The sequence below is a fragment of the Lissotriton vulgaris genome, chromosome 1_1 (assembly GCF_964263255.1).
Source record: "Lissotriton vulgaris chromosome 1_1, aLisVul1.2, whole genome shotgun sequence".
Classification (NCBI taxonomy): Eukaryota; Metazoa; Chordata; class Amphibia; order Caudata; family Salamandridae; genus Lissotriton; species Lissotriton vulgaris.
This window is the reverse complement of record NC_141685.1, coordinates 1,517,048,523-1,517,072,339: the sequence shown is the minus strand read 5'-3', so window position 1 is coordinate 1,517,072,339 and position 23,817 is coordinate 1,517,048,523. Positions and strand designations below refer to the sequence as shown.

General features: G+C 45.8%; 1 protein-coding gene across 2 annotated transcripts in view; it reads left to right on the top strand.

Moving 5' to 3' along the window:
- The window catches only part of MOV10L1 (Mov10 like RNA helicase 1), a 1,040,774-nt gene that overhangs the window by 966,301 nt on the left and 50,656 nt on the right, over nucleotides 1-23,817 (top strand). Inside the window, exon 25 of one of the 2 annotated variants that reach the window (XM_086967454.1) lies at nucleotides 4,563-4,654. In XM_086967454.1, coding sequence (XP_086823580.1) covers nucleotides 4,563-4,654 — 92 coding nt within the window. Of the gene's footprint in view, nucleotides 1-4,562; nucleotides 4,659-23,817 lie in introns of those variants that run through there. The other variant, XM_086967456.1, reaches the window with a different exon arrangement.

Sequence of the window (23,817 nt, the reverse complement as noted above, 5' to 3'; positions counted from 1 at the left end):
GTAAACACCTCCTGGACAGGGAGTACACATTCTACTCACCACCCCATAAATTACATACCAGAATTGATCATGTTTTTTGCACTACAACACTGCTGGGGGCGGTAACGACAGCGGAGCACATGGGCAAGACTTTCTCGGACCACAATCCGGTGGAAGTCACTTTCCAATGGGGTAGGATTCCAACACCCATACCAACATGGCGCCTCACACCAGACCTACTAGAGGATACGACCTTTCGCACAGCACTTGCGGATGCAATCACATCTTACTTTGCTGTAGTTTGCGAGCTCCCGCCAAATAGAATGGGACGCTTTTAAAGTATCGATTAGGGGAGAGGCGATGAGCACGCGGGTGGGTATGAGACACAATGTGAAGTAGTGTGGCTCACTGGTTAGAGGCGGCAGACCCGAGAGCAGAGGACGGCCCGGGACCAGGGTTCGATTCCCGGCGCGGCAGGTTTCTGGACCAGGGTCAGCGGACTCGATAATTCTCTCGCCTCGGTGCCCACTCTGATCAGCGATCACACTCGGCAACTCTGGGCATTAGCTTGCCTCATCTTCACTAACGGCCCCACCAGACCGCCGGGGATGCCTGGTCTCACCCTGGAGATACCCATTAAGGGACCATCTCTCAGGGAAGCCAGGAAGGGTTTCGCAGCGGTCGAAGCGCCTTGGGACCCTACGGGTAAGTAGTGCGCTATATAAATGCCTATACATTTACATTTACATGGATAGACTCCGGGAAGTGGAGGGGTGACTGGCCATGCTCAAAAGTGAGGCTGCCGGCACGAATGTGCCCTTTACACCACTGCAGGAAGCACACATCCAACACGCAGAACTGCTAGAGGAGTTACGCATACTGGATTACAGAGAATACACAAGCCGTCAGCATGCACAGGCAGATAGGGCGGGACCCTTGCTGGCCCGATTGGTGAAGGATGCACCGGTACAACTGCCAATACTGGAGGTACTTGAACAAGGGGGTTCACTGGCAACAACACAGATAGGTGTTAACACAGCCTATAGGGATTATTATGGAACATTATATGGCCCCCACACTCCATTACCTGACGAGGCACTTGAGGAATTCATGGAGGGATTAGAGATACTGCGACTAGCGGACCGACAAAGAAAAGAGCTAGCACGACCAATTATGGTGGCGGAAATACGCCAAGCTATACGAACACTCCCGCGGAACAAGGCCCCGGGCACGGACTGCCTTCCTGTGGAATTCTATGGAGCCTTCATAGATCTTCTGGCGCCACGGCTCCTCGAGGTGTACCGGGAGGCACTGAAGACACGGGGCCTTCCGCAGTCCACACTTCAGGCCCTAATAGTGTCACTGTTGAAGCTGGGCAGGGACGGCTTGCATATGGCGAATTACAGGCCGCTGTCACTTCTAAACACGGACTACAAAATATTGAGTAAAATCCTTACGACGAGACTGGCCCAATATATTCCGACGCTAATACACCCAGACCAAGGCGGCTTCGTGCCGGGCAGGAGCACTGCCATGAACCTACGACGGCTCAGCCAACTTATGCTAGGAGACCCGGGACGGTTGAGCGCGGAGGGATGCATCTCACTAGATCTAAAACAGGCGTTTGACTCTATTAAATGGGACTAAATGCTTGCAGCACTTGAATACTTTGGTATACCGCCAGAGTATATTGACTGGGTACGGCTGCTTTACACCTGCCCAACGGCACGGGTCCGCACGAATAGATGCATCTCTAAGCAATTGGACATAGCGAAGGGTACAAGACAGTGATGCCCATTATCCCAGTTATTATTTATACTGGTGCTGGAGCCATTGCTATGCAAACTTCGCGGGTCCGCACAACACAGGGGCATACAGAGAGGCGGGGTGACCCATGTGGTGTCAGCGTATGCGGATGACATCATCCTTTACTTCGGAGACTTAGGGGGGATTTGAGCCCTGTACCTAACATTTGACAGCTTCCGCGCCATGTCGGGTCTTACGATTAGTGAACCCAAATCGTACAGGTTTTTCTTCTCTGCAGCTAGAGCGGAAACCCATCTGCCCTTTGCACCTCACTCTTTTCAGGTGGCAGAGACCACCTTTCGCTATCTGGGAATACAGATTTACAGAGAGGCGAGGGATCTGTTAGATGGCAACCTGGGGAGGGCACTAACGGCGCTGAGGTCACAAGTGCAATTCTGGACTACGTTGCCGCTTTCGGTGGCGGGCAGGGTGACCATTTCCAAGATGGTGGTTCTGCCCCGCCTTTTATACTACTTTACTGGATTGCCTTTGTTGGTCCCTGCCCCCATATTCAAAACGCTTAACACACTGTTGACAGAACTGATTTGGGGCTCCGGGAGGCGACGTATTAGCTTAAATAAATTGCAGCTCCCCACGGACGGGGGCGGTATGGGGGTCCCAGACCTCCAGGCATATAACTTTGCCTGCCAATTGCAATGGCTGGCTTACTGGCTGGCAGGGCGCAACCTACATGAAATTGGCATGTCGGAAACTGAATGGAACAGGGGAGGTGTCCACACCCTGCTGCTCCCGAGGGCGGAAGTCCCGAGGTCAACGCCCCCCCTGCTCCGAATAGCGATCGATTACTGGAAAAGGGCGGTGAAATATACGTCTAGCACGTCAGCCTATGCCCCTATGATACCACTACTAGGACTCCCAGTAGGACTGAGAACACTTTCGACTCCAATGCTTACGGAATGGCATGATTCGGGCGTAACACAAGTGGGGGACCTATTTACAGATGGCAGGATTATGGCGTTCGAAGACTTCCGAAGTACGTACCACACGTCCTGAAGAATCATTCTGACTGCACGCAGGGGTGAAACTCTGTCACTCAGGTGTGGACTCCGGACGGGATAGAGCCACCCACAAACCCACTACTCACAATGCAGTACCTGATGGGGTCAGGAAGCCACTTGACCAGATGGATAACACACTGTATAAGGGAGGGTAGGGCTATCTCCTTGCAACCTTTACGAGATAAGTGGGAACAGGATGTTGTTTGGCCGATCAGGGACAAGGAGTGGGACCGGATTCTAAAATACCCTAAGAAGGTGTCGAGAAACCTCAAATTCATACAGCTTATGATCTTACACAGGGCATACCCGACATCCCACCGCTTGCACACAATGTTCCCCGACACATCTGATGCATGTCACAGATGCAGTGCGGAGGATGCACGTATAGTACACATGTTATGGACCTGCCCCAAAATAGGGTATTTCTGGACTACAGTACTAGATGACCTGGCCAGGCTGGTCCCCGCCAAACCGTAGACCACACTGGAATACACCATACTGGGGTTGGGCCCTACAGAACGAAAAAAGAGCGTAGGCACACGATTCACTGACTTAGCCCTGATCCTAGCAAAACGTACTGTAACCATGAAGTGGAAGTCACCTAGGCCACAAGATCCGGAGGTATGGAGGGCGGAAGTGATGAGATGGGGGAAGGCTGAAAGCACTGCATTGCAACGCGAAGAACGTAGGGGGCTTATAAGAAACCCCATATCCCTAGATTGGAACGCGTTCTTGGGATCATTTGTGACAGGAGACGACATAGTCAGACCACACAATAGATATAGTACAACAGGAGTGATGACATACACAAGGTCTACGGTGCTCATCAATGGACTTGGCCCGACCAAGATATGACCATTACACGTAATTCCGGGTGCACGAGATGTGTCCAGTATAAGTGAAGAATTCTGTATATCTCTAGTACGGTTGTAGCAGGGTCACGCTAAGCAATGTCCGTGAATAGAAGGAATTCAGAACCACGGGTGAACAAAATGTAACATATGTCAGTGCCATGGGGGGAGGGCGAGGGAGGGGGGCGTTATGTTTGGAACGTTCTTAAATATCAAAATGAAAATGATTGCATCGTAAATACCACGACGATTATATGTGAATACAATGCATGTAAAATACGAACCTACTAAGCTGTCGACCATGACTTGAAATTATCCTGTTAATAAAGAGATTTTCACAAAAAAAAATTCCATGGTCCGCGCCATGCTACTGAGGCACATTAAGTTATAGACCCTTCTAGGATTACATGATATTTGTCCAATAAGATAGATACAGGCCACTGTAAATCTCCTAATTGTTTCAACATAATATTAATGTTTTTTTTTTGTTACATTATACTGCCCTCTTCCCCCTCTCACCCCCACCCCCCCCCCCCCACCCCCCACTCCCCTCTACAGGCTCAGGTAATGAGTAGGAATAATACAGTGTGCAGTATTTGGGGCATACGTTCTCTTATATTTGATTCTCACTTGCCTAGGATGAATGACGATAAATGAACAGTCTGTATTCAGAATCACAAGAACTCTCTTCTGAATTCCGGAAAGGGGTTTCTACACATTCATGAATATATACACACTCTGGGCCCACAAATTGGATTCAATGTAAAATGTACTATGGACCCTGTTTAAAGTTGTACTCTGGTACACCTCACACAGTAAACTAGTATGCTTTATTTAATTATACATCTGTGACATCTCAAGTGAAAAATATCAGGTCTGTAAACTGCCAAATGTCTTCTTTTTATAGGATCCTTGTTTCAGTGCCTTACTGGAGTATAGTTTAATAAATGGAGTTTACATAGGGTGCAATTTGCCACCTGGAATGGAAGCCCTGAGACAGTAAGTATGGCTATGGCTGAGTTATAACAAGTGCAGATATGGATTTTTTCATATGATTTTTCTGAAATAGTACGTTGCTTTAACTATAGAAAATCACAGTAATTGAAGTAGGACATTTGTTTTCCATGTTGTTAATTAAAACATATTCTGAGGAAGGCCAAAAGGTGGCTATTTTCCTGAGGATATAACTCCCCCAGTAAGCTCTTTCTACCATTGATGTTGACAATTATCCTCCCTTGATGATAGAACATGTGGTCTACAATTGTGACACTATATGGTGCCAGCTTTAGTCGCTGCCTGCATGCATGCCTGAATAGAGTAGCCTTCCCGAAGGACAGTGTTTAGGAATATACAACTGATCTCATTTGAGGGGCAGCTTGTGTTCCGGTCACCTCTACACATGCAAATTCAGGTTGGATGTTATGGTGATAAATGTAATCCTTTACGAAACACACTGACTAATTGAAGGTTTCAAAAAGTTTGCTGGATTTAGTTTGTCATAGACTTCTTAACAAATGGTGACAATGCTGTGCAGGTGTTGGGGGTCGGTATTGGAGCCCGTGACATCTGGCATCTCATTTGCCAACCTCCTGTTGAGCTTCCCCAAGCAACATCAGTCCTGAGGCAGAGAAGCATATCAAGAACCCAGAACTTAAATTACTGTGTGTGAGAAATTGGGTTGTTGGTTGACTGTGGCTGTTGCTTGACCAGGGCTTACAAAGAAAAGCCCACACCAATTTAGAAACAGAATACATTTTCATAAATAGACACCAAAATGATAAAAATCTAATCCTTAGCACCAGAGTTAATAATTTTTCAAGTGATTGGTAAGAACTAGCACCTAAAACATCAGAACGTGAGACTGGGTCAAAGTTGAAAAATATGGCCAAACACGATAGAGCACGAGTCGGATACAAGAAGTGGATTTACCTAGTTGTCGCTTGTCTTCGTACTTACTAGATATCTATCACTCTACAAGGGACTTAAGGCAATCCTGTGCAAACAAAATTAACCATGTTTAGGTGAGCAGGCACAAGTCAGTGCAAAAATGAATTTCAGCAGAGAAATGGAGGTAAGAGGCAGACAGTTTGGGGGAAGACCACAGTAGAGCTGAGAAGTATAACCCTGTGAGAGGAAGAGAAGAAGCATTGAATCCACCATATGTGGCAAGAGGAGTGACTAGTTCTGACAAATAAATCAGTGTGGAAAAACAAAATAGCACCTGAAACTGCTAGCATTGAGAACAGTGGCTTCAGAAAGAATGAGTAAGCAACTAATTTCATTTGAGAAGGGAAGAGCCGTCTGATCACTATGGCATGGGAGAGATGCCTGAAACAACAGAGGAAGACAAGAGAAAGCTGAATTGAGGGAAAGTGAGTCACAGAAGACAGCGGTACTGGGGTGAGCTGATCAGGAAGTGAAAAGTACCTGGGACAAACTGCCTACAGCAGTGGACCATGAAGAAATGCAAGCTGCAGATGGAGTCAGATAGAGGTATCAGCTCTGGAAAAGGTGCTCCTTATCCTTCCACTGCTCCACCAGAGGCACCTTATCCTTCCATCCTTCCCCCCCAGAAGACTAGCAGACGACCTGATCTAATACAAGACCTGGAAGCAAAAGGGAACAACAAGACAACAGTTACATTGGACAATAAAAATGACCATGTTATTTATCGTCAAAAGTGTGCATGACACTGAAAGCTTGGGAGCAAATGACAGTCAGTATAAGGGAACACCCACACCTTAATAGCATTCCCAACTTTTGTAAGCAGAACTAGGTAAAGTAATCATACTATACGAAGATGCTGGTAATTGATAGGAGGCTGTTGCCTCGAAGTCCTGGGCAAAGGTAGTTGTGGGTTCGATGTACAAATCTAAATTGGATTGACAAAAATTAACTACAAAAAGGGAGGTGGGATCAACAAATATGAATTTCCAGGAAGGACAAAGGCTTGTTTGGAGCAGATATAAGTGCAGTAGTCCCACACACATTTCTAATAAAATGCCAACAAATAATGTCACTCATCTTCAGACTATCACCTCGAATGTTAGAGGGATGAATAATCCCACCAAAAGGTACGAAATACAGACATATCTTAAAAGATAGGGAATTCAAATTGCTTTCCTCCAGGAAACTGATCACACTTGAGGAAGGAGTGACCCTGTATGAAAGGTGGCAAAGACAACTTTATTACACATGCTACTAAGCATACCCTGGGGGCTCATTGGTGCGGATTCTCCTAGATGTAACATTTCAGTTCACCAGAGCACAGGTGAATATTGGGGAAATGTGATGGTAAGTATCAGGTTAGAAAGAATAGTTCTGGTATAAGCCAAAATATATGCCCATAATCATGATTGTATGGTCACTTTCACTCTCAAACCCATCAGTCACCCTAATGCTGTGCCACGGATACCAAGCAGGTCAGTAGATAACACGCTGCAGACCCCATGGCTACAAGTCTCCTGCCACCCTCTTATTCACCCCCATTGTCCCAAACACTGTGGATGGAAGTTTACCAGCCCCTTCCTCCGGACACAAGAGCACTCATGGCTGAGGTCACACCTCGCCTGGGTCCCCGGAAAGCAGGGGGGGGATAGACAGTAAGCATAAACAAGAGTTAGATGTAAACAAAGGGGGTCTTGGCACCTCTTTAGCGTGAAAAGCAAAAATGGGCCAAAAGCAATAAGTTGTTGCAAATAGGGGTCCACCAGGGCCTTTTGGCACCATCCCAGTTCTGCAAAGCACAGGGGGAGGGTCATGCAGTCTCTTCACCTGCTTCCGAACCTTCTCTGAAGTGTCCCTCCAGCCTTTTCAATTCCTCTAACTCCTACCTGGTGCCACGGAGTCTTCGGAAAGGGCAGATGGAGAGAGTTGGCAGTTCGTCCTCAGTGATGGAGCAGGTGAGGGAACAATCAGTGAATGGGAACAAAACACAGGGGAGACTCTTGTCTTGAGGAGGCACCCTGTTTGGTACACATTGATTTTAGTGGTGCTTCAGCAATCTGGGCACAAGGTCTGTCACACAATGAGATGAATCGCACCAGACACTTCAGGTTACATGAAGTAGAGTTGCAATTCCATACCTCCCTGGAAATGAGGCACTATGTCTGGTAAACCCTTGATGTCGGTTCCACCAGACTATTCAGGGGACACACACACAGGTACAATTTCTGCAGTGCCTCACAAGGTAGAATGAGACTCTCTGAGGGTCGCATAAGAGAAATGCAGCAGAGTCAACGAAGCAAGCCACTTTGAATCCTTCAACCAATAAATCTTTTCACCACCAACAAGATGCTTATGGAAGCCGGGGTTTCAGCAGTACAGGAACCACTTTGCCATAGATGTGGGCAACGTTTTGAGCTCCGCACTGGGCACTCCTGTCTCCAGGCATGATTCTGTGGTTCCAGGCTCACACTACGCTGTCCAGCTTCCAGCTAGCAATGTGGGCACTTAGAGGGCACCACTCTCCACCAGTAGATAGTGTGGGCCCCTGGTAGGAGAATTTTGATGTCACTGAGACCTCTGAGAGAACAGGAGACCAGCCGACTGGTCCTTGGGAGCCCACTTCAGGGTGCCACATGTCAGCAGGTAGTCGTCTCAGGCCAGCCCATTTTCAGGAAAGCACGCTGTCCTTTCCGCAGGCAGTTATCCTTCACATGCACAACAGAGTCCTCTGGCAATGTGCACCATGCAGTCCAGGTTCTCCAGTCCTGCGTCCCTTCAAGTGTTTTTCTCCCCTCGATGGGGTGGCACTGGGTAGTTATACCCTAATGGGCCTTTGAAGTTGGAGAGAGGTTCAAAGGGTATTCCTTTGAACTACAGATGACTGTTTAATTTTCCATCCCGTCTTCCATGAGGCCACAAATGCAGATCTCTATCTTTATGGGGGCCATGATCTGGCCCCAGAGGCCAGGGTCCGATTCTCTGCCCCCATATATTCCGCCAGGCCCAAAACTGGCAGAGGTTGGCTAACTGAATTGCATGCCCAATGGTTTATGGCTGTTGCTGGGGAATGCACAGATGTGCTCCCCTGGCCTGCGATGTTGACCGGCGCCAAACTCCATGGCACACAAAGAGTTTGATGCATAGCAATGTCCACTTTCCATATGTTATGAGTAACAAAACTGGTTCTTGACTCCTAACCAGCAAGGCTAAGTTAAATATAAACTAACTAACAATACAAAGGCCAGTACCGGACTAACTTAAATTCTACTAACCAAAGATCTGCTATGAATGAAACATAGCAGTCTAATGTAACATTTGTTACAGGTTTATTCAAATAATTTTTCAAAGGTTTTCTTACTTTTCAACTGAATTTTCATGTGCATATCACAAATATATACAAATAGATACAAACTTTTTACAAATTTTTACAAAACAGATCATACACCACTTTGTGACACATCCATACTGATACTTTCACACCCCACGCATACTACTTATAATCCTAAAAACAAAACAAACAGAATACCTCTGAGGTATAGGTCCGTGTCAATATAAAAATTTCATTAAATCATATGTTGTAATATACATTGACATTTATAATGTAGGAAACGCCAGTAACTTAAATGTAACAGATCATATTGTATTTTTGGCTCAGCACTAAAAAAAATTTTTGACTGACACTGGACCAATAAGGTTGACGCGTTTCGAACCCCCTAGTTATGGGGTTCTCCTCAGGACCAAACACGATTTTTTACAAAACAAACGACATTTATATCTGATTAGCCTATCTGCGTAAGCAAACTACGTTTTCAAGAACAGCCACCAGCCAGCTCAACACCGCCTACCTTGATACTCCTGTGTATTGAAGCACAATCAGGTGTGGACAAGTCTACACATAAAGAGAACAGAAAGAGTAACATACATGACAATCTAGAAACGATGGGTAACTTACATTTAAAGTTTTGCTTTGACAGAAAAAGAGCTCACCTTCACTCTGTTAGTTGTTGGCTTTTAATACCTAAATAAAAGATTATAATCAGTGGTGTCTATTCAGGTACAAACGTGAAATGCTGTTTTTTTTAAAAAAGCATTTCGATTCCATGGTGCTTACCCGGTCTTTTGCGTGGTTGTTGTTGACCCGGGCTTATGCGAACCGTAAATAACCGTGGTCCATTGCTTAGGGGACGGCGGAGGCTGCAAATGAACTGAATAAAGTATCGGAAATTAATCACGGTGTCACCGAGTTGCTAGCATGTAAATGTGGTGAAACAAGCGTAAGCGTTCTCACTTGTGCCTCCGAGGGTAGCCCTACGAGTTGGAAACCAGCGCGTCATCACCAGGAAAGCAAGCTTACTTCCTGGAACCGGTCTAAGGATCGCTCGATGTCTTAAAGGGGCCCCAACTATTTAGCAAATGTGTTCATTTTGTGGACCGGTCAAATAGTACAACAGTGTTTAAGATGTACAATCTTACAGTAAATCATGTAACGTTGTTGATTTTTACCGCAAAAAGTCCTGTGTTTACACCAGTGATTGTGTTGGTATAAACTACTCATATGCGATCGTTGTGTCGTCTGACTTTTGGACCTAAATGCACTGCTGCTTGCGTGGTTTTGGATCACTTTAAGTAAAATAGGCAGCTCTCGTGCAAGAAAACCTGTGCCATACCTGTAGAGAGCACAGAAGAGAAATCCTGAACAGAACTCGCAGCTGTGTTGGAGACCGTGACTCTGCGTGGGATTCTTCCTGTCCGCTAGCTGCTTGCCGAAGTGCAAGGAGAGGAGTATTTTGCCCTAAAGTGTTTGAAAGGCTGCTGTAACAGGGGCTGGGACTGCGAGACCCAGGGTTCCGCGCAGGATCATCGTAGCGCACCTGGAGTCTCTTCCCGCCCCTGCTCCTCCCTGATTGCCTGTCTTGCTGTTAAAACAGCTCGCGGCCCCCGCTCCGCGGGAGCCGCTCGCAGCTGTGTTGGAGACCGTGACTCTGCGTGGGATTCTTCCTGTCCGCTAGCCGCTTGCCGAAGTGCGAGGAGAGGAGTATTTTGCTCTAAAGTGTTTGAAAGGCTGCTGTAACAGGGGCTGGGACTGCGAGACCCAGGGTTCCGCGCAGGATCGTCGTAGCGCACCTGGAGTCTCTTCCCGCCCCTGCTCCTCCCTGATTGCCTGTCTTGCCGTTAAAACAGCTCGCGGCCCCCGCTCCGCGGGAGCCGCTCGCAGCTGTGTTGGAGACCGTGACTCTGCGTGGGATTCTTCCTGTCCGCTAGCCGCTTGCCGAAGTGCGAGGAGAGGAGTATTTTGCCCTAAAGTGTTTGAAAGGCTGCTGTAACAGGGGCTGGGACTGCGAGACCCAGGGTTCCGCGCAGGATCATCGTAGCGCACCTGGAGTCTCTTCCCGCCCCTTGCTCCTCCTACAAAAACGTACAACAGACGCACAGCGGGACGCGTGTGCGGGACGCCGGACGAAGCCCGGACAAAGGGCGGACAGTCTTAGACAGTCCGAGACAGGCTGAGACTGGACTGGACACGCCACTCTGCCCCTGTTGAACCAGACCTGCATGGTTGCAGTAAGACTATCTATCTTTGATATTAACGTTCACCCTGGACATATTTGTATCGTTACATTGTGTGCCCTCTTATCTTATTTGATTGCTAAAGTCTGGGACTTAACATCAGTATAAACAAGAATGCCTAAAAAGAATCTAGTGGCGGGGGGTAACACTATAGAAAACTACTTGGTACAAGTAGTGTCAAAGATTAACAACGAAAGGAGACAATCCTTAGGACTTAGCCATTCTCCTAATTTATCCCCCTTAAGCCCATCACCAGAATCACCGTGGATTGATATCCCTTCTCAGGCAGAGGGAAGTGTAATCTTAGATTCTGATACACCTGATAATGTCAAGTCAAGTCAAGTCATAGGATTTGTATAGCGCACTACATACCCAGAGGGTTTCAAGGCGCTTAGGAAGGGGAGGATGATTACTTGTCAAATATCCACGTTTTAAGTTGCTTTCTGAACGCTAGGTGGTTCTGGGTAAGGCGAAGGTAAGCGGGGAGTGAGTTCCATGTTTTAGCAGCCAGGTATGAAAAGGATCTGCCTCCCATGGTGGTCTTGTTGATGCGAGGTACAATGGCGAGGGCTTGGTTGGAAGAACGTAGTTGGCGGGAGGGGGTGTAGAAGGATAGTCGTGAGTTGAGGCAGTCTGGTCCGATGTCGTAGAGTGATTTGTGTGCGTGGGTAAGCAGTCGGAAAGTGATCCTCTTATTGACGGGTAGCCAGTGGAGGTCTTTAAGGTGACCAGAGATGTGTTCGTTGCGTGGGAGGTCTAGTATGAGCCTGGCTGAGGCGTTTTGGATTCGTTGGAGTTTCTTCTGGAGTTTTGCGGTAGTACCCGCGTAGAGGGTGTTTCCGTAGTCCAGTCGGCTCGTGACCAGAGCGTGGGTGACTGTTTTCCTAGTATCGGAGGGGATCCAGCGAAATGTTTTTCTGAGCATGCGAAGAATGTTGAAGCAGGAAGAGGATACGGCGCTGACTTGTCTGTTCATTGAGAGTGACGAATCCAGGATGACGCCTAGGTTCCGTGCGTGGTCTGTCGGGATGGGTGCTTTTCCGAGGGCTTCCGGCCACCAGGAGTCGTCCCATGCAGAGGGGGATGTACCTAAGATGAGGACTTCTGTTTTGTCTGAGTTCAGTTTCAGACGGCTTTGTTTCATCCATTCGGCAACTTCTTTCATTCCTTCGTGTAGGTTAGTTTTGGCGGTGCTGGGGTCATTGGTGAGAGAGAGGATCAGTTGAGTGTCGTCCGCGTAAGAGATGATGTTGAGGTTGTGTTGGCGTGCGATGGCCGCGAGGGGGCTCATGTATACGTTGAAGAGGGTGGGACTGAGTGAGGATCCTTGTGGTACGCCGCAGATGACTTCAGAGGCCCCAAACATGAGTATCCACATAACACAGGGACAAGACACAGCCCCGGTTATTGATTCGGACTCCCAGATAGTTGACATTGAACAAGATCAAACTGTACAAGAGAGTGAGCAGATAAATAATGATGTTGACCCCCTGCTCAAGTCCCAGCTCCTCGAGCTATTAGAAAGTGTAGAAAAACACAACTACATCGTGGCGGGGCTTATTCTGGGAGGAAGAGGGCTGCGTCACCCGTGAGAAGTAGGGAAAAAGGTAGGGGGAAAGTAGAAGGCGCTGAGAAGTTAAATGTGGATGAAGAACTTATATCTAGGATAGCAGATTTAATTGATACTAAATTCAAAGCTCTAATTAAACCAGTAGTGACCAAACTGGATAAGCTATCTGCAGATGTAAAGAAGTTAGGCGCAGATCAGAAAAAGATAACGGAAGAGGTGTCAACCATATCAGAAATAGTCAAAAATTTGGATTTACCTGTAAAAGAGGCCTTTGGACTTAGATCAGATGGAGGTACAACCTCCAACACCACACAAGTAAATCCATTAGAACAGACCCCAACTACTGCGTCCAATCATTTTTTGCCAAGTGAGACCCACCTCACACACCCTCCTGTAACATCCCTACCATGTGTAAAAACCTTAAATAAAACCTTAGACCTATTGCCCCTTGCGGCCAGAAGGACTTTAACACAGGCACTGGTGACCTCGCGGTTGGACTATGGAAATGTACTGTTCCTGGGGGCAACCGAGGGTAGCCGGGGCCGCCTCCAAGTCATCCAGAACTCCGCCGCCAGGTTGGTGTTGAGAAGACCTAGGAGGGCCAATTCACAGAAGGCGCTAGATGCGCTACATTGGTTGCCTGTGAAGAAACGGGTACGTTTTAAGTGCCTACTCTTCTGTCATCGGATTGTCTGGGATAGGTCGCCCGCGTATTTAAAGGATCTAGTTAGCCGGTATGAACCCTCCAGGACCCTTCGTTCGGAAGGGACCGGTCTGCTGACAGTCCCCAGGACGAGGAAGGCCAGAATAGGTGGTCGCTCTTTTGCGCTCCATGCAGCTCAACAATGGAACAAACTTCCCTTGGCCTTGAGACTCGAGAGTAGTGAAGCGCGGTTTAGGGCCTTGCTGAAAACTCACTTATACACAGCATAGACCTCTGGATTCTCTCTCTTGCTGGTTTCACTGCTAGCTTAGCGCGGGGACATGCCGGGATGGCATTACTGTGCGCTCTACAAGCTCTTTATTATTATTATTATTATTATTATAGAAGAAGACACACTACACTTTATTGAAGATGCGGCACCTTTAGTGCTGGTACTGGCAAATGCTCCCCCACTAGCACCAGATCAATCTGAATCCCCCACGGCGCTAACTAGTAAAGCCCTGCATTGGTTATCTGGTAATATGCAGTTGGCCCCATGGGGGAAACAGCTAGCTGGAGATATCAAATCAGCCAGAAGGGTTTCATGGATAGGCCAAAACCCCCAAAAATTTAAAGGTGACTGCATAATTATAAACTTCGTAAACTCTGCCGTCTTACCTAACATCCTGCCAAATATTCTACCGCCGCAACGCAGGAGAGGTACCATCATCCCTCTTACCTTGGAATTCTTTGGCAAAAAACAACGGAGCATGACATACCCTAAGCCTATTCATACCCACTCTAGGCCAATATGGCCAGAAACAACTAACGGATGGGGTTTTGGCGTACCAACTAATAATTGGGGATATAGTCGGGACAGATGGGATCGCCCAATACGACCACACCACATAGATCAACAATACCCTAACCACCTCAACAACTGTTTTAATATTCCTATTTCCAACAGGTATGACGTCTTTTCTGTTGAGGGTGGGTTGGATGGGGTGGAATGACTACTTGACACACCATGTAACACTGCCCCCAATGATCACCTGCCAGAAAATATAGGCCTAGGGAATGTTACCCAAGTCTTAGAACTGCAAGGTAGTAATGTTGTGGCACTGGGTGCTGAGAACCATTTAATTGATATATCCGGTTCACATATTGATATAAACTCAGTTCTTCTCCCAGCTCACATTACGGACAATTCTGGGACAGCTCAGGAATGTTACAGTACTGGTTTAATACCCACTAGCTTAGATGTACGTGAGAAAGTGGACATAATACAATGTGAACCTCAAACATGTAAGGAGGGGCTATTATTATCGTGGAATATAGCTGGACTCCTTGATAAATTGAAAGACAAAGATTGGTTGTCCTTTGTTAAAAATTATTCCATAATATGCCTCCAAGAAACTTGGGTAGTGGGAAAAAATGTACACATTGAAGGATACCAGAGCTTTATAACTCCGGCAGCTCCATCTGCTAGTGGAAGAGCTAAAGGGGGTTTGGCAATTTTTGTTAATTTGTCACTTATATGTCATAAAACTGAACACTACTCCGGTAACAACAATATCCAGATTCTAGAACTTAAGAGGGGTAAAACTAATTTTGTATTGATCAACTTCTACAATGCAGTGAATCAGTCTGGAGACTGTAATATTGAGTCTTTGCGTGAATTCCTAAGGGCAAATGATGGTTCTCTGCCACGCCTTAAGATACTAGTGGGTGATTTTAATACACATTTATGTGGGAATCCCAGTGTGAGACCTGTTGGTCAAATGGGTTGCAATAGTATGGAAGGTATTCATTTTGACCACTCACGGAGGGGTACTGGTTTAAATGATTTAATGAATGAAAACAACCTCTTCACAGCAATGCCGACAGTACCGGACCAAACTGTATTTTCAACCCCTACCTTTAAAGGTCATGCTACAGGGACTTACATAGACCATATTCTTCTTTCGGCTGAGTTTGCTAATATTATTGAGGATTTTTCGATCCTTCTAAGCATTTATAGCGACCATAACCCTTTATGCATTACAATGGGCGTGAACATACTTGAAAAGCGCAATTCTCGAGAGGATCGCGGCCTCACAAAATGCATTAATGGTAAGCGTCGCCTAAAATGGTCAATGGTGGATTGTGATCAATTTTATACCTCTATTAATGATGTTTGCAATTATGAACTGACGGTATGTACATCTCCTGTATCAGCACCATTACAAATCTTGACATCTTTTAAGGAGATTGCCAAGAAGGTGGAGTCATTTTTAACGATACCTACTAAGGGGAAAAATAACTCAACTAGTAACCCGAAATGGTTTGACAGTGATTGTTCGAAGGCTAGCCGTGAGCTTAAGAAAGCCCTAAAAATAAAACTAAGAGACCCGCTGATCATCAGGGATCTGCGGGCTGGGTACAAGAAGTCACTTGCCATCCGCAAGCGAGCAGTTAAAAAAAGTGTATGGGAGTCACTGTTAGATCCTGAGACACTAAAAAATAGCTCAAAGTTCTGGGAGATTATTAATAAGCCTATATTTGATTATCCTAGTACTTCTAATGTGGGCACTAATATCCCAGAGGAAGAATGGATTAACCACTTCAGCTCTACTTTTAAAAACAACGAGTTGCAGGTAGAACACAGTTCAAATAAAAGTAGAGAAATCTTATTATGCTTCTCAATTGATGAAATAATAAAGGGAATCAAAGGTCTATCAAACAACAAGGCCCCAGGACCTGACGGTCTTCCGCCTGACCTCTTTAAATCTTGTATAGCACTCTGGGCACCGGTCCTTACAGCAGCACTTAATGCGGCTGTGTCATGTGGATGCCCAAAATCATGGGGGGTATCTACGATTGTGCCTATTTTCAAGAAAGGAGACCGTAGTAGCCCAGCCTGTTATAGACCAATATCATTAATAAACTCCGTGGCTAAAGTCGTTGGAGGAGTAATTTTAAACAGGTTGGTCAGATGGTCAGAGGAAAATAATATAATATCCCCAATCCAGTATGGATTTAGGCCTGGACATTCCACTATTTCTCAATGCTTAAATGTATACCTTATTATTGGGAAGTATACCATGGCTCGAAGAGGAACGATTCACATGGCGTTCATGGATCTTTCCTCGGCTTTCGATTGCGTGAGTCGGGGGAAGCTCTGGGGCGCCATGGAAAAAATGGGCGTGGACAAAAACTTAGTTCATTTTTTAGAAGATATGCACTCTGATACTAAGGCGAATGTCAGATACACCCAAGATCTAAATGTGACCAAAGACTTTGGAGTGTACCGGGGCGTCCGACAAGGGTGCATTCTGGCCCCGTTCCTTTTTAACCTCTACATTAACGACTTGGAAGAGCACCTTTTAAGTACTAACACAGACTACCCGTACATTGGCCGAAAGGGACTGCCGGTTCTGCTATATGCGGATGACGCAGTCCTTTTATCTAGAACTGCCAACGGACTTCAAATTTTATTAGACTCCTTCTACTCTTTCATGAAGTCAAGAGAATTAAGTATTAACAACACCAAATCCTACATAATGAAGGTTGGCCAAGGCTACAAAAAATCAAACCGCTTAAATGTAAATGGAGTAGAAATCCCTGTAACACATACATTCTCCTACCTTGGGGTCCTCTTTGATAGTCAATTAAATTGGGGACCCGTGATCCAAAAAAAAAAGGGAGAGGTTATTAGGGTAAACGCGGCTATACTGGATTTCTCCAGGAAAATGGGAAATAGCCCAGTTGCAGCTCTACTCCAACTTTACAAGGCCAAAAGTGTCACCACAGCATGTTATGGCAGTGAAATATGGAGATATGCTCCTCTGGAAGCCCTACAGATAGTCGAAAATACCTTTTTAAAACAGATTCTAAGGGTTCCCAGGGGTACGGCAAATTTTTCTGTGCATGAAGAATTGGGGGTTCCCTTTGTATGTGACAAAATCGCAGTGAATCCCTTGTTATGCTGGATGAATTGTTGGTTAAATGACAACATACCACTCACCAAGCTTATTCTAAGAGAAACACTTACATGGGATAACAGGATGAAGGTTCCCTGGATAAAGTACTTACACAAGTGCTTCACTGACTTAGGTCGTCCTGAACTTTTCTTATTTCCTGAATCCATTACTAAAATGGATGTTATCACGGTCAAGCAGGCTTTTATTGATTCTAGACAACAGGATAGGGAATCATGTGAACTAAAAAAAGAAAGTGTACGTAATCATGTACTAATTAAAAGCACTTTGCTCATGGAACCTTACCTGACATGGCAAATGTCTAGTTATGACCGTTTCTTATTGACAAGGTTCAGGTTCAACCTGTTTCATTTCTTGTTGGCTGTTCCGAGGGGTTCTCATCGTGGGCAAGTGTTGCCGGCTTGCGGCTGCGACGATTTTATTTATTTATTTTATTTATTTTTGCTATTTTTATTGCGCGACAAATACCCGGAGGTGTCTCGGCGCATGTGTGAACTAGCAGGACCACAGTAATAGGATTCACTGGTCAAACAACCATGTCTTTACGAGCCTGCGGAAGCTCATCAAGTTGGGTGCATTTTTGATAATTAATGGAAGAAGGTTCCAAAGTTTTGGTACAGCCACTAAGAAGCGACGGTCTCCCCAGGTTGCCGTTCTGGTACGCAGTACAGGTAGAAGGCAAGTGTTGGCAGATCTCAGCAGTCTTTTGGGAGTGTAGACCTGAAGTGCCTCAGTCAAGAATTTAGGTCCTATGCCATGCACTGCCTTATAGGCAATGCAGAGGGCCTTGAACTTAATGCGGCTCTCTACTCTAAGCCAATGGAGCTGGCGGATAGCAGGAGTGGTAGGTTGGCGGCGAGGGATGTTTAGAAGAATTCTGGCAGCCGCGTTCTGTACTGACTGTAGCTTCAGCAGCACCTGTTTCTGGGTGTTAAGGAAGAGGGCATTTCCGTAATCAATTTTAGAAAATACCAGAGTGGTAACTAAGGTCTTCCCAGCAGAGGTAGGGAGATAAGGCAGCAGTTTCTTTATTTTCTTTAAAACAAAGAAAGCAGAGGAGACAACCTTGTTGACATGAAGGTTGAATGTTAATTTGCTGTCAAAGATGACTCCCAAATTTCTCGCTTTTACCACAGGGACGGGTGGGGTGCCCAGTTGGTTAGGCCACCAGATGGGGGACCATTCTGGAGCGAGGTTGCCAAAGGTCATAACCTCGGTTTTATCCGAGTTAAGCCTTAGGCAGTTGGAGGACATCCATGTACTAACAGCGAGCATGGCCTCCTGGAAATTAGCTGCCACTGCTGTGCCGTTCTTGTGGATCGCCAGCACCAGTTGGGTATCGTCTGCATAGGAGGTTAATCGTACCCCATAGGCCTTTATTACCCTCGCTAAGTCCGCTACATAGATGTTAAATAGCGTGGGACTTAGCGAGGAGCCTTGGGGCACTCCACATGGTAGTGCAGAGACAGGAGAATAGAAGTTGCCCAACTTGACTGTCTGGGTACGGTCGGCCAGGAAGGATGAAATAAGGTCTCTGGCCAAACCATCTATCCCCAGAGCTGTGACACGGTCGACCAAAATAGCATGGTCGACCGTGTCAAATGCTGCGGACAGATCCAGAAGAATTAGGATGGCCACTCCTCCCTGATCCATGATGGTTCTGATTTCGTCAGAGGCTTTTATTAGCGCGGTCTCCGTCCCATGTCCCTTCCTGAAACCAAATTGCGTTTCGTCTAAGAGTTGGTAAGTATCGACGTACTCTGAGAGCTGTTTGTTCATCAGAGTTTCGCAAATTTTGGCCGGGAAAGGGAGACAGGCAATAGGTCTATAACTGACCAAGGCAGAGGGATCCAGGGAGGGCTTCTTCAATAGGGGCTTAATCACTGCCTTCTTCCACGGGGCTGGGTAACAACCGGTATGAAAGGCAGTGTTGCAGATTTCCATAAGTGGGTGAGAAATCACCTCACTTAGATTGGCCATCACAGGGGGGGGACAAGGGTCCAAAGGGGATCCTGACTTAGTGATGGAGATGAGTCTGCTGATTTGATCTTCTGAAGTGTCAGCGAAGTAAGAGAAAGGGTCATGGTTAATATGGGGAATTTCCTTTCTTCTGACAGTGGAGCTGGCCCCTACATCTCCGCCAAAGGATGCATAGATGTCTGCCACTTTGGTAGTGAAGAAATTGGACAATGCATTACAGAACAGTTGGGAGGGTTCTGCTCCAGGACCCGACGGAGGTGTGGATAAGGAATTGACCACTAAAAAGAGTTCTCTGGCCGAATTCCTGGCATTGTCGATTTGGGTCGAGAAATAAGTCGTTTTCCGGGTGATGATGGCCCTTTTATATATAGTTAAAGCATCTTTGTAAGATTGCTTAGCTAAGGGGCAGTAAGATTTCCTCCAGCGTCTTTCTAAATTCCGACAGTGTTGTCGGTGGAGTCTAAGCTCTTCTGTATACCATGCCGCTGAGGGCGACCTTCTATTAGGTTGGATGGATTTTTCTGGGGCAACCTGATCAGCGGCGTTCTTAATCCAGTCATGGAAAACCGAAGCTGAAAGGACGAGATTAGATCCTGAGGTAGGGGAAGATAGTGACAGAATATTTGCCATCTGAGGGATATCAGCATTCTTCCAGGCACGGATTGCTGCCCTGCTAGGTGGTCTGGAAGCAGGAAGATTAACTGGGGGAGTGTCGATAGAGAGTATAATGGCCCTATGGTCAGTCCATGTAAGGGGTAGAATATCTGATATCTTGATGAGAGAGTTATTGGTAAAGACACCATCTAGTGTGTGTCCCGCCAAATGAGTAATTCCCTTTACCAGTTGCTGAAGTCCTAAAATGAGGAGATCAGCAATAAGTTGGGAGGTGTCGTGGTTTCCATGTTCTTCCAAAGGGAAGTTGAAATCTCCCAATATTGTGTAGTCAGTGGAGCCTATAATATAATGGTTTAGCTCGATAAGTCTCCGCAAGACCTGGCACACTTCCTGTTCTTTTGTCCTTTTTATGTCATACCAAGGAAGCTATATTTGAAACCCTGTTTGAAAAAATTGAATTTTGTACAATTTCGTCCTGCACAACATTTTCTTCAGCTGCTAAGTTGTGAATACACTTTGTATATATGTAGTTTTTTAAAATTGGCAGTGAAATTCAGAAATAGTATGGAAGGATAAAAACACTAATACATGAATTGCTATTTATTTTTCTTCAAAGGATCTTTTTTAAACGATTTGATTGTCTGATGTAGTTCTGTGTTCTTACCCCTACGTTTTTATTATAATTGAATTCTCTCTTTTTAATGAATATGTGTGCTATTAATTGTAATGTAAATGCTTTTATGGTTGTCAATAAGTACAACCGAACAAAGTTTATTGACTTGACTTGACTTGACTACTCATATGCAATGCATTGTGGTTATGGTAGTGCGCTTTCAAGGGCTCATGAATCTCAATAAAAACTTTATTTAAGTATAATGTTGGTGCTGAAGCATAAATCACTAGGAGCTAATTTCAATTCCACATCACCTCCTCGCAGATCATATTCAATTTTGGAGATAATCGTCCAGCGTAAGTCACTTTCCTTGTGTTTATGTGTGGACCAATGATGAACTAAGGGTGCGTTTGGTACCTGTTTCCTAATCCTTGACTTATTCTGGGTAATGCTCTGTCTTGCCTCCTGTCATTTTTCCAATGTAAAGTTTTGGGCAAGGACACCAAATGCCATACACTAATTGATGTGTGTTAGGGCTGAAAGTTGTAACACAAACAATCCTTTTCAACTCAGGACGTGTTTTCTTTTGCAACAGTGTCTCTCGGGGGACCCACCAAGCCCTTTTCAAAGAGTGTTTTAAAAGTTTTTTAGGATAACCCCTATCTAGTAGGCGGTCCTTTAAGCTGTTGGCATGTTTGAAATATTCATCCTTGTTGGAACAATTCCGCCGGATCCTTAAAAATTGGCCGAAGGGTAAGTTTTGCTTAAGGCTCCTGGGATGATGGCTAGTAACATGATTTACTGTTAGATTGTACATCTTAAACACTGTTGTACTATTTGACCTGTCCGCAAAATGAACACATTTGCTAAATAGTTGGGGCCCCTTTAAGACATCGCGTGATCCTTAGACCGGTTTCAGGAAGTAAGCTTGCTTTCCTGGTGACAACGCGCTGGTTTCCAACTCGTAGGGCTACCCTCGGACGCACAAGTGAGAACGCTTATGCTCGTTTCACCGCATTTACATGCTAGCAACTCGGTGACACCGTGATTAATTTCCGATACTTTATTCAGTTCATTTGCAGCCTCCGCCGTCCCCTAAGCAACGGACCACGGTTATTTACGGTTCGCATAAGCCCGGGTCAACGACAACCACGCAAAAGACCGGGTAAGCACTATGGAATCGAAATGCTTTTTTTTAAAAACCAGCATTTCACGTTTGTACCTGAATAGACACCACTGATTATAATCTTTTATTTAGGTATTAAAAGCCAACAACTAACAGAGTAAAGGTGAGCTCTTTTTCTGTCAAAGCAAAACTTTAAATGTAAGTCACCCACTGTTTCTAGATTGTCATGTATGTTACTCTTTCTGTTCTCTTTATGTGTAGACTTGTCCACACCTGATTGTGCTTCAATACACAGGAGTATCAAGGTAGGCGGTGTTGAGCCGGCTGGTGGCTGTTCTTGAAAACGTAGTTTGCTTACGCAGATAGGCTAATCCGATTTAAATGTCTTTTGTTTTGTAGAAATCGTGTTTGGTCCTGAGGAGAACCCCATAACTAGGGGGTTCGAAACGCGTCGACCTTATTGGTTCAGTGTCAGTCAAAAAATTTTTTAGTGCTGAGCCAAAAATACAATATGATCTGTTATATTTAAGTTACTGGTGTTACCTACATTATAAATGTCAATGTATATTACAACATATGATTTAATGAAATGTTTATATTGACACGGACCTATACCTCAGAGGTATTCTGTTTGTTTTGTTTTTAGGATTATAAGTAGTATGCGTGGGGTGTGAAAGTATCAGTATGGATGTGTCACAAAGTGGTGTATGATCTGTTTTGTAAAAATTTCTAAAAAGTTTGTCTCTATTTGTATATTTTGTATATATTTGTGATATGCACATGAAAATTCAGTTGAAAAGTAAGAAAACCTTTGAAAAATTATTTGAATAAACCTGTAACAAATGTTACATTAGACTGCTATGTTTCATTCATAACAGATCTTTGGTTAGTAGAATTTAAGTTAGTCCGGTACTGGCCTTTGTATTGTTAGTTAGTTCACTTTCCATATGTGGCATTTCCACACAACATAGCTCTCAGTTAGCATTGGAACAGATATGGCCTAGTGAATTTATTGATAGGAAAAGTCACAAGGCTACGCCACTGCAATCCATTATTGCAACTTGAAATACAGGTGATCCCTTCCCCATGCTAACTTAAGGGAAGAGCCAACCTACTCTGTAGGGGAACCCTCATCGGTACTACTTGGGCAGCGTACACCCATGAGTGCCTTCACAACCCTTCACCTTCCAGCCGAGTGTCGGGGAAAGACACCCCTCCGGCTTGACCGTTTTGCTATAGGCTAGCTGGAGTCTGCACAAAAGGGCGCTCTCCCAGACCTCTTGTTCCTGCAATAGCTGGTCAGGCACATAGGTAAACCACAGCAGCGAAGCAAGTGCGCACCCAGGCTGCAAAGGCAGGCCGAACCTACGTTTACAAACATTATGTCTGCAGCAATTCCTAACGTGTCGAAAGGTTGCCCACATTTTCAGACTGCAGTACAGTGGGAAAGGACCCAGGGCCTTGTGACTCCACCTTGAGAACCAGCACACACATCGGCTTCCAGTGGTAGCTTGGTCTCCAGTCCACCACTTCTCATGACAGGTACACGATCCGTTTCACCCCCAGCTAAGAGCCGCTTCCTACGAGAGGTAGGATGGGTGTGCACACTTCCACACTGCACCACCAGTGTGTAAGGGCTCCAGCCCTACGCCCGTAAAGGGGCCTCTGCAACCTCAGGAGGTGTCTCATGGAAGGGAACTGACCTCCACCTAGGGTATGTACCTTGTTCGGGCTGAGGTCAGGCTCAGGCCCCACACCCAGCTACTCTTACCTTGAGCTTCACCCCTCAGGATGTACCCTAGGGCCGCTCTTGCGGTTGGGGAGGCCGCCTCAGGGTTGATTCACCTGGGGAGACACCAACCTGAGTAGGAGACCTACTAGGCAGGCAAGTCCCGCGGGGCATGTTCAGTGCCACGTCCGCCTACTCGCAAATGCCATACCCACCCTGGATATATGGTGTACCTTTTCATAGGGCACTCCCAGGTACGAGACTTTAATCCAATCACACAAGCCCCCCGCCCCTAACCTGTGTAGGGAGGGTGCTTGTACCTTTCCACTGCAGTACAGAGGGAATATGCCCCGAGTTCTAGGATCACGAAAAGAGAGTAGAAGACTAGGAG